A 14,137-nucleotide genomic window follows, 5' to 3' on the forward strand; every position below is an offset into this window, starting at 1 on the left:
TAAGCAGGGGGACACGTCTGGCACTGCAGGATTTGAGTCCCTGGCGGCGTAGTGTGTTACTGATGGTAGGCTTTGTTACTTTGGTCCCAGCTCTCTGCAGGTCATTCACTAGGTCCCCCCGTGTGGTTCTGGGATTTTTGCTCACCGTTCTTGTGATCATTTTGACCACACGGGGTGAGATCTTGCGTGGAGCCCCAGATCGAGGGAGATTATCAGTGGTCTTGTATGTCTTCCATTTCCTAATAATTGCTCCCACAGTTGATTTCTTCAAACCAAGCTGCTTACCTATTGCAGATTCAGTCTTCCCAGCCTGGTGCAGGTCTACAATTTTGTTTCTGGTGTCCTTTGACAGCTCTTTGGTCTTGGCCATGGTGGAGTTTGGAGTGTGACTGTTTGAGGTTGTGGACAGGTGTCTTTTATACTGATAACAAGTTCAAACAGGTGCCATTAATACAGGTAACGAGTGGAGGACAGAGGAGCCTCTTAAAGAAGGAGTTACAAGTCTGTGAGAGCCAGAAATCTTGCTTGTTTGTAGGTGACCAAATACTTATTTTCCACCATAATTTGCAAATAAATTCATTAAAAATCCTACAATGTGATTTTCTGGATTTTTTTTCTAATTTTGTCTGTCATAGTTGAAGTGTACCTATGATGAAAATTACAGGCCTCTCTCATCTTTTTAAGTGGGAGAACTTGCACAATTGGTGGCTGACTAAATACTTTTTTTGCCCCACTGTATATGCTGTAAACTATTGTCTTTTAACAGTTTCACTCAATTAATTCTAATCAACCTAATAATGACACACCCCTCACTACTGTCATTGGTTGCACTAATTGCACTGTTTGTCTACACAACCTGGTTCAAGCAATCATGACATCACCCTGAAGAAGGCACAGTGAAGGCGAAACGTTGGTGTTTTACACAATAAATGACTTGGAATATTTTTACTTTACTTATTTTTATAGCTTACTAATGAGCTGTTGACATGAGAAATCACTCTTCTTCTCCTTACCATCTCTGAGCTCATCATATAACCAAATGTGTCAGGGTCACATTGAAATGACCCTGACTCGATCTACTATATACAATATGATAATTGGTCCTTACATTTATTTATTTTATTTTTTTCACCTTTATTTAACCAGGTAGGCCAGTTGAGAACAAGTTCTCATTTACAACTGCGACCTGGCTAAGATAAAGCCAAGCAGTGCGACAAAAACAATAACACAGAGTTACATATAAGCAAACGTACAGTCAATAACACAACAGAAAAATCTATGTAAATTATCATGGTTAATGGAATGGCATAAAAATGCTTAGCTTTTATTTTGACGTCAGTGTTCTGTAAACGAACTGAAGCTGTGTAAATGCAATGAATACAGTATAGCGGTTTAGCTGAGCAGTAATTTAATTCTAAATTAAATTAGGTGTTGTTTTTGTCCACTAGATGGCGCTTTTGCCCTGTAGTCAGTTGTAGCCAATGACAGTTCTCTGATTCAACACAAGAGGGAAGCAGCAAAGTGGATTTGGCAATAGCAATATCTGCAGTACTTGATTATTTTCACCAGATGGCAGATCACACACATCTCAGAGCTAGTCAGGAAGGCAGGTGTATAATCATTGAATGGTGGTGCATTTTCTTGAGTCTGAACTTACAGTGCGTGACCAGTTTGTTAACGTTTAATGTGCACTGAGTGATTTGATTTGATTTAGAAAATAGAACTGTGTTTTCAACATTCTCCTGGATATTATTGAGTTTGTTTGAGCAGTATACTGAAAACAAAACAACTTTTATATACTCAGAAAACAGATAGGTCATTCCTCAATGTATTCCTAATAGTGTAAAATATACAGGTTAGTACACATTTTACATTTCATTTATCTAAAGATCCAAATCAATGTCGCTAAGCTCAGGGACAGTTAACTGTCTACTGTATCCATATAGATCTGCATGGGGTACAACACTTTAAATATCAAAAGAGGAAAAATTACAACTGACTTTCATTACTTTTTAAGAATACTACAAGACTTAAAATGAAGGGAGGCAATTAAAACAATGAATCACCAACTAAAGGTACATGATAGCTCAACTAATTGAAGAGGAGCTTTACTAAGAGCAGAGAAACACTTCATCCATTTCCAATCAGAACCAGTGGTATTGGTTATGGTTGAGGAGTGCAATGGGTGCAGGGGCTGAGCTGCTGTTGGTTAGTAAAGGCCTGCCTCTACTAGACTAGTGATAGTGATCCTTGAACAGATGAGATGCCTGCTCCCATATGGCTGTCCTCTGGGAATCCTTTGTGCTGTGACTGATGGGCTCCCCTTAATGCCTACCATCCTTAAAGGCTCTTTCTCTTCCAACCCAACCCATACTAGCAGCTCCACCCATCCCTCTGCTCCCCCTCTCTCCTTTCAATGGAGAGCCCACATTGTCCTGGCAAAGTGTGCCTTTCGTTTTGTACATACATCCCCCACCCGCCCTCTACTCTACCCCCCTCTTCCTCCTTCCCTGCACCCCTCCACCCTGCACACTCTGGTCTAGACTTTGTGTTTGTGAAAAGGACCGTCTCAAATCTCTGCAGCCACGGCAGCTGCTCCTGGACCTCACCATTCTTTCAGAGCTGAAACAAAAGGTGGGTATCAATGCACCTTTGTGCAATGCCCCTCTTCCGCACCCTACCCTTTGACGAGGGTGTAAGAGTGGTGGCTGATCTTTGTTTTTGTTTTTTTTGGGGGGTGGGCCTACAACCACATTAGCCATCTAATGTGGGCCAAGACCAACCCCTCCCCTCCGGGAGCCCCTCAGGCAGCACTCAGAGCACAGCTGGCAAGCCCAGCCTCCTCAGCAAATCCTTACAGACCCCTCCCCTCCGAACACTGCACACACACACACACACACACACACACACACACACACACACACACACACACACACACACACACACACACACACACACACACACACACACACACACACACACACACACACACAGCAATGATATAGAGCTGAGGAGAGTTACAAGAGTGGATAGGGGTTCAGGAGTGAGTGTACGCACGCGCGTGTGTGTGTGTGGGGCTTCAGATTTGCTCAGGATTGTCTGGTTGAGGAGCCATGTTTTGGCAACAGTTGACAACATGTCAGCACTGGGCTCCATGGTTACAGCACTAGACATGACCAAACTAGAAACCCCACCACATAAACACGCACACCGGCATCACACACTCATAAACACACCCGTACACTGATATCGGTACTGAATACACTGTAACATACACACATACTCACTTAACCAATGCATTCACCTGCCACCTGCTGCCATTCTGCTCTGTCTGGGAGATAGTGGTGTTTGGATATATAGTACAACCCAGTAAATTAGGAAGAATTTCAAGCACAGGCAAGCAAGATAAGGATAAATTGTTTGTATAAAAATGATAGTGATGCAGTCATGCAGCTGACCAGTATTATACACAGTACATAATTAGAGGATTTAGCATATCTTTATGTTGTGAAATATGAAAATTAATGATCAGATTAATCATGAATTCAAAGACGATATGAGATAAAGCCAACCACTGGTGATTTGCATATGAATAGCTGAGTAGGCAGGGAAAAGTGTCTGTGTGCATATGTGTGTATGTGTGTGTGTACATGCGCATATGCGAGAGTGTGTGTGTGTACTTGTGTGTGCACACGTTTATTGGTTAGGGTCCTGACCTCTGGTCCTCTGACCCCAGCAGCAGGTTCGTAAGGAGTGATATTAGCATAGCCAGCAGACTACAGGACAACATATCACTACAGAAAAAGCCAGCTGCACCGAACATCCCTCCAGACACAACTAGTTTCATCACAACCACCGCAGTAAAAACACATTGAGTACCAAGGTAACACTTCAGGAACAGGATTATTCCTTTGATACTTCCCCCACACACTTTGGATTCTATGGGAAGCTTTACCCACATCGTTCAAATCAGGATGAACAACTTGGCAAGAGGATGCAATGTTTACACTTTGTTGTGATGCTCTAAATGCACAAGGCAAGCCAAAAATATTTTCACCTTTATTTAACTAGGCAAGTCAGTTAAGAACAAATTCTTATTTACAGTGACAGCCTACCCCGGCAATGCTGGGCACCGCCTTATGGGACTCCCATTCACAGCTGGATGTGATTCAGCCTGGATTCAAACCAGGGACTGTAGTGATGCCTCTATGCATTGAGATGCAGTACCTTAGACCACTGCGCCACTCGGGAGCCCCTGAGTAATGCACCATGTGCAATGAGAGAGCTGTAGTCCATGGGATTAAGATTATCAAATTAAAAGGTAGTCATTCATTGACCATTTAATAATTCCAATCGAATCATTTAATTGACTGTCCCTAAAAATAGAACCAAACAGAAACTCACTGGTACTGCAGACTAGGGGTAGTGGAAGATGTCACATCCTCCTCCCTCAGCACCATCTGCTGCTCCTGGGGCATCTTCAGCTCACTATGAAGAGAGAGAGGGGGCCGTTAGTGTTGAAAAGACACTTGAGAAGAGCCATGTGGTTGGAACAGAGCCCTTGTAAAACGGGCAGAGACGGGGGGCAACCGGGGTTGGGTGGAAGGGGGACAGATAAGGAAATATTGTGACACAGGGCAATTAATGTATCCTCTGCCACCCCCCTCCACACATATACACTGCACATATCAGAGCAGCTGTGGAGTGCAGAGATAGAAAGATGGAGAGAGCACCAGCCTTGTTGGGATGAATAGCTGCAGAGCACATGCTTTCATATGAGTGCATGAACCTCATGGGGATATTGCTATTAACATTGCATTGGGCTTCAATCTCTCTCTCCATGCAGATATGTGGATAAAGCAGCCTACTATTCCTACTACAGCTATGTTCTGATTTTCTCCTGCAAGGACACCCTCTGTATTGTTTCTTCAATGGGGGGGTTAGTGGTAAAGATAGGGGAAGGGGTTGAATGGATGAATGAGAGCTGGCTTGTGCCAGGCACAGTGCCCTACCCCTCTTTATTCTCCTCGTCTTTCCTCTCTCCTCCCTCTTCTGTCTCATTATGTGGGGAAGCAGATGGAATCAGTGTTTGTGGTCTGATTGCCGGGCATATTTGTGGTATTGGTAGTAGGTTTTGGGGGGTTCGGTTGGGTTTGTAGTCTGCAGGCGTTCGCAGTCTGAAGGGGAACAATAGCGCCTGCTGCACACTGACACACACTGCGCTTGGTCACTAATTAAACAAACCATTCTGGGGGGCTGATTTCATGGCTGCACTTGGCAGCTCAGTGCAGGGCCGCAGATCTGGAGGTCAGATTGGAGTGCTACTGAAGGGCGAGGAGATGGAGAGGAGGGGTATTCAGATCTGGAGGGTCAGATTGGAGTGCTACTGAAGGGGGAGGAGATGGAGAGGAGGGGTATTCAGATCTGGAGGGTCAGAGTTGGGGCATGAGGGCTGGGGCAACTGTTGACTACAACAGAGAGGCACAATGCTTAAGAATGACATGAAGCATGCTAGGTCAGAATGACTTCACAGTTTATTTCCAATAGCAAAAAGCCACAGAATGTTCTGAACTTCCAATGAAAGACAGCTATTCACAAATGGCTTGTGGCAGGAGCAAAAGAGCACAGTGAAAAGCTTGATATATTTCTTGTTTCTTTTGTTCAGCTGTGACATACAAACCTGTGCATGGAGTAATGACTATATAGGAGTGGTTTTGTAATTCTATGTCATCTTCAGGTGTTTCCGTAAGCTACTCAATCACTCTTATACTATTGCATAAAACACCCGTAGGATATGTTGCTCCTTATTTGAGAGTGACAGCTGAATGTTTCAAGCAGACACACCACATGGACTGCACATGTCTTTTTGTGGTGCAGGAATTTGGCAGCACACTGACACATAGGTCAGGAGTGAACTTAATAGATAAGTCAGCTAATAACAACCAAAGGTTCCTCTACCACACATCAACACTCCAGTACAAAAGTATAACCTGGCCTCCTGAGTGGTGCAGCAGTCTAAAGCACTGCATCACAGTATGTGAGGTTGGGTGGAAGGGGGACAGATAAGGAAATATTGTGACACAGGGCAATTAATGTATCCTCTGCCACCCCCCTCCACACATATACACTGCACATATCAGAGCAGCTGTGGAGTGCAGAGATAGAAAGATGGAGAGAGCACCAGCCTTGTTGGGATGAATAGCTGCAGAGCACATGCTTTCATATGAGTGCATGAACCTCATGGGGATATTGCTATTAACATTGCATTGGGCTTCAATCTCTCTCTCCATGCAGATATGTGGATAAAGCAGCCTACTATTCCTACTACAGCTATGTTCTGATTTTCTCCTGCAAGGACACCCTCTGTATTGTTTCTTCAATGGGGGGGTTAGTGGTAAAGATAGGGGAAGGGGTTGAATGGATGAATGAGAGCTGGCTTGTGCCAGGCACAGTGCCCTACCCCTCTTTATTCTCCTCGTCTTTCCTCTCTCCTCCCTCTTCTGTCTCATTATGTGGGGAAGCAGATGGAATCAGTGTTTGTGGTCTGATTGCCGGGCATATTTGTGGTATTGGTAGTAGGTTTTGGGGGGTTCGGTTGGGTTTGTAGTCTGCAGGCGTTCGCAGTCTGAAGGGGAACAATAGCGCCTGCTGCACACTGACACACACTGCGCTTGGTCACTAATTAAACAAACCATTCTGGGGGGCTGATTTCATGGCTGCACTTGGCAGCTCAGTGCAGGGCCGCAGATCTGGAGGTCAGATTGGAGTGCTACTGAAGGGGGAGGAGATGGAGAGGAGGGGTATTCAGATCTGGAGGGTCAGAGTTGGGGCATGAGGGCTGGGGCAACTGTTGACTACAACAGAGAGGCACAATGCTTAAGAATGACATGAAGCATGCTAGGTCAGAATGACTTCACAGTTTATTTCCAATAGCAAAAAGCCACAGAATGTTCTGAACTTCCAATGAAAGACAGCTATTCACAAATGGCTTGTGGCAGGAGCAAAAGAGCACAGTGAAAAGCTTGATATATTTCTTGTTTCTTTTGTTCAGCTGTGACATACAAACCTGTGCATGGAGTAATGACTATATAGGAGTGGTTTTGTAATTCTATGTCATCTTCAGGTGTTTCCGTAAGCTACTCAATCACTCTTATACTATTGCATAAAACACCCGTAGGATATGTTGCTCCTTATTTGAGAGTGACAGCTGAATGTTTCAAGCAGACACACCACATGGACTGCACATGTCTTTTTGTGGTGCAGGAATTTGGCAGCACACTGACACATAGGTCAGGAGTGAACTTAATAGATAAGTCAGCTAATAACAACCAAAGGTTCCTCTACCACACATCAACACTCCAGTACAAAAGTATAACCTGGCCTCCTGAGTGGTGCAGCAGTCTAAAGCACTGCATCACAGTATGTGAGGTGTCACTACAACCCTGGTTTGAATCCCAGGAAGTGTCACAGCTATGGCTGGGAGACTCATGAGGCAGCGCACAAAAAAAGTAGAACCCTTGATCTGGATGAATCTTCAAAAGACATTTAGCAACACCCCCACTGCCTCTAAATCTACCAGTGATGGAGAGTAGTGAACTACATGTAATTACATTTGGCTGTAGCTTGGTAGTAGTTGAACTAAACTGAAATCTTGGTAGTGTTTTCAGTAGTTGTTGCCAGGTAGCAGTGTAGCTAACTACTGGAACTACAGTCTACATTTTTTTTTTGCAAAAATAACAGAAAAAACGTATAAAGTAGGCAAGATTTCCTTTCTTTTTCGGCCTCAGACCTGCCTAATTCTCACTTGAAACAGTTTTTGAGTTTAATAGGCTAAATTACTTCCAACGTTAAGAAATTGGTAGCTTGTGTAATCGATGTGAAATGGCTAGCTAGTTAGCGGTGGTATGCGCTAATTGCGTTTCAATTGGTGACGTCACTTGCTCTGAGACCTTGAAGTAATGGTTCCCCTTGCTCTGCAAGGGCCGTGGCTTTTGTGGAGCGATGGGTAACGATGCTTCGTGGGTGACTGTTGTTGATGTGTGCAGAGGGTCCCTGGTTCGCGCCCGGGTATGGGCGAGGGGACGGTCTAAAGTTATACTGTTACATTGATGCTGTTGACCCGGATCACTGCTTGCTGCGGAAAAGGAGGAGGTCAAAAGGGGGGTGCCGATGTGAAATGGCGAGGGGACGGACTAAAGTTATACTGTTACACTTGGTAAACTTTATTTCAAGAGTAGCTTCCCCAAAAATTGAAAGCTACCACATGCAGCAGTCTACACACAGGACTGATTTGAGGCACAACACCTAAACACACCTTGACCATAGAAGTTAGAATCAGGTGCAAACTCTAGTTCACAGCACCAAAATAACTATAATCCTAATCCTGCTGCAACATGCAATTGGAAGTAGGTGTGAATGCTATGCACCATCATCATTAAACACTGTCAGGAAATTTGATGATGAATTCAATGTAAATAGATGTTCCTAATTACCATATGAGACAATGATTAAGGCATTCAACCATATCTCAACTCTTAAGTGGCTAAGGACATCAAGTGACAATATATAATCAATGTATTAATGATCAATCACTCTGGTTACCTGCCATTTGATTAGTGGATAGAAACTCTAATTGTTCTCCTGTACTGCTATACTGTATATGCTACTAAGCTGTGTGTGGTAGTGGGTCTTAAGGGACAGACTCAAGCTCTTTAGTGTTGGGGAAGCTACTCTGAACATATAGTTTACTTCACACTGGAACAAGATACGCTACACTAAAGCTACCCTTAACAAACATATAGTTTACTTAACTAAAGTGTATTTGTAAAAGTAGTTCACTAAATCCAAACTACTTTGTGAACATTTTGATTTAAATCTGAAATGGCAGACTACAAAACGCAAGAGCAGCTCACTCTGGAGTCAGATGTTAACAAAATCTGTCATTTAGCTTATTAAACACAAAAACTGTTTCAAGTGAGAATTAGGCAGGTCGGATGCCGAAAAAGAACGTAAATCTTGCCTACTTTACCCATATTTTCTGTACTTTTTGAAAATAAAAGTATAAGGTAGTTCAGGTAGTTCAGGTAGTTAGCTACACCGCTACATTGGCACAAAGTAATGAACTACTGAAAACACTACCAAGATTTCAATTTAGTTCAACTACCACCAAGCTACAGCCAAATGTAATTCAACGACTAGTTGAACACCATGTAGTTCACTGCTTCCCATCACTGAAGCTCTGTATGTTGGTGGAGGAGAGGTCTGAAAGTTAGGGCTAACATATAGGGATCCCTTCAACTGAACCTGGGATGCTGTAAACACAGTGATATGCCTCTCACAGGTAGATGCTTCAAGAGGTTAGAATAGACATGGGCCTGCAGGGGCAGTAGTTTGTAAACAACGACACTGCACACACATGGCTATGACAGGCCATGATGACAGGTGGCAATTAGGATAGACCACAGTACATCAGGCCTATGGGATGTACAAGTGTTGGGTACTGGTAAGAGCACCAAACAGTGTGTAAGAGCTAATGTTTATTTACAAATGCTGGATGGGAGACTGATTTGTTACCACACTTAAATGTGTGTGTAGTATGTGTAGAACATTCAAGACCCAAGATTTACATTCAACTTTTTATTCATATTTTTGTCGTACAAGAAATGTCTAAAGCGAAACCTTTAGAAAATAACAAATGTATTTATTCATGTATCTTCTTTCTTATTTTTCGACATAATCAAGAATTCAACAGCAAAACATTTTAGAGAACAACAAATGTAATATATCTTTCTTTTTAGTTGTTGACATAATCAGGAGTTCAATATTGTAACATTTTTGATAATAACAACTGAAATAATCTTTCATAAAATTTTTAATAAATCTCATGTTAAAAGGTCTAAAGTTAAACCTTTAGAATAGTCTAAGTACATTTAAAAAAATGTATTTCTGTTTTTTGTTTTTGTCATATTTAAATCATCTAAAGTGAAACCTTTAGAGAATGAAGACAATTCTGGAAAGTGGGAAGTATATCGCTGAATGCAACGGCGTTATCCTGCTCAGCAAGAAGACATTTTAAAAAATCCCTTTTTAAGAACGCTTCTTCTTGGCACCGCTTCTTCTCCTACTGCGCGTGCTTCAACGTGAGACGTTTGCTCTTTGGACCACAAGATGCAGAACTCACTTCTCCTTTCTCTCCAAACCTCATCCGCACAAAGAATGAGGGCCATCTTTGTCGCTCTCGTGGCATACCTGACCCCATTCACATAAAGAATGGAAGTCATCTTGGTATGGACGGGACAAGAGACAACGAATCGCGGGGGCCACTCGGGCCGGCCTCGCGCTGCCTGGAATAGAATCCTCCTCAGGAGTATCCAGGGATGAGAAACAGTGTCATCCTGTAAACGGATGAGTATTTCCTTATAGGTTGAAGGTTTACAGCATCTCAAGAGAGAAGAGTCAAGTCCCAGATCAGCGCTCAAGAAGGGTGATCTCTGGAACCCAGTCGTTCAGACTGTGGCTCTCCTCACAGAACAGGTGCAGCTTCTCCAGAGCAGCGTCCTCCCAAGAACCATCAGCTGGGTTCTATTGACAAACAAAAGGGGAAAGGAACATTAGTCACATGGACACAATGAGCAGTTCATAACATTCTATATTATTCAATGTTTGAATTAAATCACTTGGAGTTGTAATATAACATACAGTGATAAGACAGCAGTGGGCATCTTCAAGCTGGCCAGTCTTGTCCCCAACAATCTCGGCCAGGCGCTGCATGTCGTTCACTCTGACGATGCTGATGTCGTTGTCAAAACAGAAAGACTGGATGAGGGTGAAGTGGATCTGGAGAGCAATTTCACACTCCCACTCCTCATCGGTGGCCAGAACACAGAGAGACACGCTGTCTGGGTCACTGTTGAGATAGAAAAAATTTACTTTCATTGGTCAATATTATCATAAAATAACACAATTGTGTCAGTAAATGAGTAAATGTCAAGAAAGGTATAAATAAAGCACACGTTTAGTAGATAAAATACTTACTCATTCATTATTTTGGCACTCTCATATACACCAACAGTGAGGCGATCCTCACACTGGGCAGACTTGAGAGCTTCCTTCAGAGATTTGCCAATAGCTTCCATCTTGAAGATAGATAGTTACGTTTGTAGAGCTCAATTGAGAAGATGTTGATGAGGATAAAACAGAAGTACAGTATGTTTGTACTGTTTGTGAGAAACAGATCATATTTATAGGCAAGACCGCGGCACACACGCGTTCTGTGATTGGCTGCTGGGCGACAATGCACGAGTGACACGCCCTAGCAGGCGCGTGTCTATAGACAAAACTACTGAAGAAAGGATCAATGGATCCTTGGATTGAATGGATCAAATACGAAACTCCCTGAACCTCATCCGATGTACTGGATTAATGAATTCAGACTCGTGCAGGGTCGGTTTGAATGATGAGGTTATTAACCTACTGTAAAATCCACAACCATATCCAAGTGTAACACTAAGGGCTTCCAAACTACATAAAGATATCGCTACAGCGTTACATTTGTTCCATTTTTCTGATGCACCCTTCATGATTCAAATAGAGTATGTATATATACCAACTTTATGTAGTCAGAAAGATTTCTGGAAATCTAAATTTATTTAGACGTAAAATATTATTGTGTTACTTACTTTAATATCCAGATAACTGAATAGGCATTTATTGGAGAACAGAATTGGCCCAACGTTTCTATTTGCATCCGATTATGGCATGCGTCGCTGCTTTGCAGGGCTCACTTCAGGCGCGTGGCATCTGCAGATGCCTGTATCTCTCTCCATAGCAACACGATACCATCTGTCTGTGGGGGAAGGTGAGGGGTCAACAAAGAAAACTACTGCTGCATGATAAAAGCAGAGGTAATTCTGCACCCGCAATGCATAATGGACAATGACTTGCTGCTGCAATTATGCATAGACAGCATAAAAAGTTTGTCTCAGAATAAGAAATTGTTAGAGCGCGTTACTAAATAGATAATCAGACTGATAAATAGCCACCGCTATCCGGCCTCCACGCAGTACCCTGTCCTGAACTTAGTCACTGTCACTAGCCGGCTACCACCTGGTTACTCAATCCTACACCGTAGAGCCTGCTGTCCTGCATACATATACACTTTAATAATTGAACACTGGTCACTTTAATAATGTTTCATACTGTTTCACCCATTTCTGATGTATATAGGTCTACTGTTTTCTAGTCAATGACATCCTATTCAACTATTGCTGTACATATACAGTTCTGTTCTACATATTCTTCAGATAGGCTATACAGACATATTCTAACCACATACGGTCCACAATGTCTATACATTATATCACATGTAGGCTATATATATTTATACTCGGGACTCCACATTGTGTGTCCTAAAATGTATATATTTCTTAATTCCATTCTTTTTTAGATTAGTGTGTGTTGTTAGATATTACTGCACTGTTGGAGCTAGGAACACAAGCATTTCGCTGATAAATATGTGTATGGACCAATGCAACTAGATTTGATTATGATTTTATTTTAAAAAGCACAGAGGCAAACACAATAGCTTGGAGATTGTAATATAGTCTCACAGCTTCCCCTATATTATTGTATTGCATTGTATACACAAAGCATCCTACATTGTGACCACAGTGTTTCAACATGCAAGTTACAAACCCAACTTAATCTTGCATGCCCCATTTGATTATTTAGTATAGGCTACTAAGAACCAACATGATTGCTACCAGCAGTCAGCCACTACTAAATTAATAGAACGTTGTTTGCTATTTGCTAATGGAAAGTATGGTTTGTCTGGTTGTGTGCTTTGGCTAATTTGCATCTGCACAAATACGTTTTGAGTCATGGCTCAACGTGCAGCATGTAATTCGCCCCAGCAAGCCATGACTTGAGCCAGGAACACCTGTCAAGCGCTACTGGGGAGGGGGACCCCGTCCGACAGATGTGCTACTTCAAGAACAATGCGTTGCATATCGACTTCCACGCGCCTGCCCTGTTGCCATGCTGAGTTGATCCTTCCAAAAAAAAGAGCCTAGTCTTTGAGCTGCTATCAGATGAATCAAACTCTGATTCAAGGAACTCAATCTGTTATGTTTGTAAACTGTTGTGCACTAACCTATGCAAGCTATGGGTTGTTGTCGTGCATCAGCCATTTAAACTTCTCAACTAATGATTGCCTGATAATAAACCAATGATTGCCACAATCAATTAGTTTGTTTTGTAGCAAAATAACCTTGTTTGATCAAAACAGCATATTTTGTTTTTATTCCAAACATTTCGGAAGGATTCAACCCTGTGCTGCAATTTAGGCTCGTGGCCTCTTTTTTGACCATACGCTCGCTTTATTCACATTTAAATTGGATCAAAACTCAGACAACAGATTTTTTCGTCCAGTGAATGTAAAGACTCGCCGACAACAGGAGCAGCGCGCCTCGGGGTCGGGGTCAGTCAGGGTGACAGAGGGTGTCCTCATAGCAATCCTCCATCTGCTGCGCTGCTATCCATCAAACAATGGCGCTGAGTCAATCACTGACCCTCTAGAATTATAGAATTACTCAAGACAATTCTAGATTATTTTATGCACTTTAAATGTCACCAAATGGGATAAAAGTGGGCCAAACTGTGCCCATGTCCAAATGCAGTGGCTTGAAATATGTCTGTAAGGTATATGTGTTTCTTTAAACGTAGGCTACCTGTTGACAGTTATATTCTAATAAAGGATAATTCATAAATTGTGCAATATCTGGATTTGGGCATAGGCTTGCTCAACTTTTAGAATTACTTTTATGGAAAAGCATGGCTCTTCATTGGCCCATGTGTCAAAAGTAAATAAATAAAACCATGCAAGAGTTCCGACCGCTGATGACGATCACGTGGTCAGTATAGGCCAGCAGTGCATATTGTGAGGCACACACGGTGTCCTGGCACGCGCGGTTAATTTGCATTTGTAAGGAGAGCGTGATAATATGAGTTGCTGCAGACACAATAGGGGCCGTTTTTGATCAGGTTCTACGGATTGCCACCTGCCTTCTCCAAAGGGGGGATGGTGCGTCTTATGCACACTTTATTTTCACCATGTTATGCTATTGTTGGTGTTCGGACA

At 42.6% G+C, this 14,137-nt stretch overlaps 1 protein-coding gene across 1 annotated transcript; it reads right to left on the reverse strand.

Annotated features, from left to right (window-relative positions):
* Positions 1 to 9,662: 9,662 nt before the first annotated feature.
* On the reverse strand, positions 9,663 to 11,839 carry LOC112219829 (growth arrest and DNA damage-inducible protein GADD45 gamma-like). The gene is made up of 3 exons (XM_024381333.2): positions 11,035 to 11,839; positions 10,699 to 10,906; positions 9,663 to 10,581 (listed from the first exon to the last, which is right to left on the reverse strand). Exons 1-3 carry the CDS (start codon positions 11,133 to 11,135, stop codon positions 10,468 to 10,470), a joined length of 423 nt encoding a protein of 140 aa, XP_024237101.1. The 5' UTR covers positions 11,136 to 11,839; the 3' UTR covers positions 9,663 to 10,467.
* Between the last annotated feature and the right edge of the window lie 2,298 nt (positions 11,840 to 14,137).

This window comes from Oncorhynchus tshawytscha, linkage group LG20 (genome assembly GCF_018296145.1).
Source record: "Oncorhynchus tshawytscha isolate Ot180627B linkage group LG20, Otsh_v2.0, whole genome shotgun sequence".
NCBI classification, from domain to species: Eukaryota; Metazoa; Chordata; class Actinopteri; order Salmoniformes; family Salmonidae; genus Oncorhynchus; species Oncorhynchus tshawytscha.

Bases quoted from the DNA above. Each gene is read 5' to 3' on its own strand.
- LOC112219829 (XM_024381333.2), bottom strand. From the start codon at position 11,135: ATGGAAGCTATTGGCAAATCTCTGAAGGAAGCTCTCAAGTCTGCCCAG. The intron at 10,907-11,034 runs GTAAGTATTTTA...CTATCTCAACAG, and splicing joins AGTGCCAAAATAATGAATGA to TGACCCAGACAGCGTGTCTC. The intron at 10,582-10,698 runs GTATGTTATATT...GTTTGTCAATAG, and splicing joins CCCACTGCTGTCTTATCACT to AACCCAGCTGATGGTTCTTG.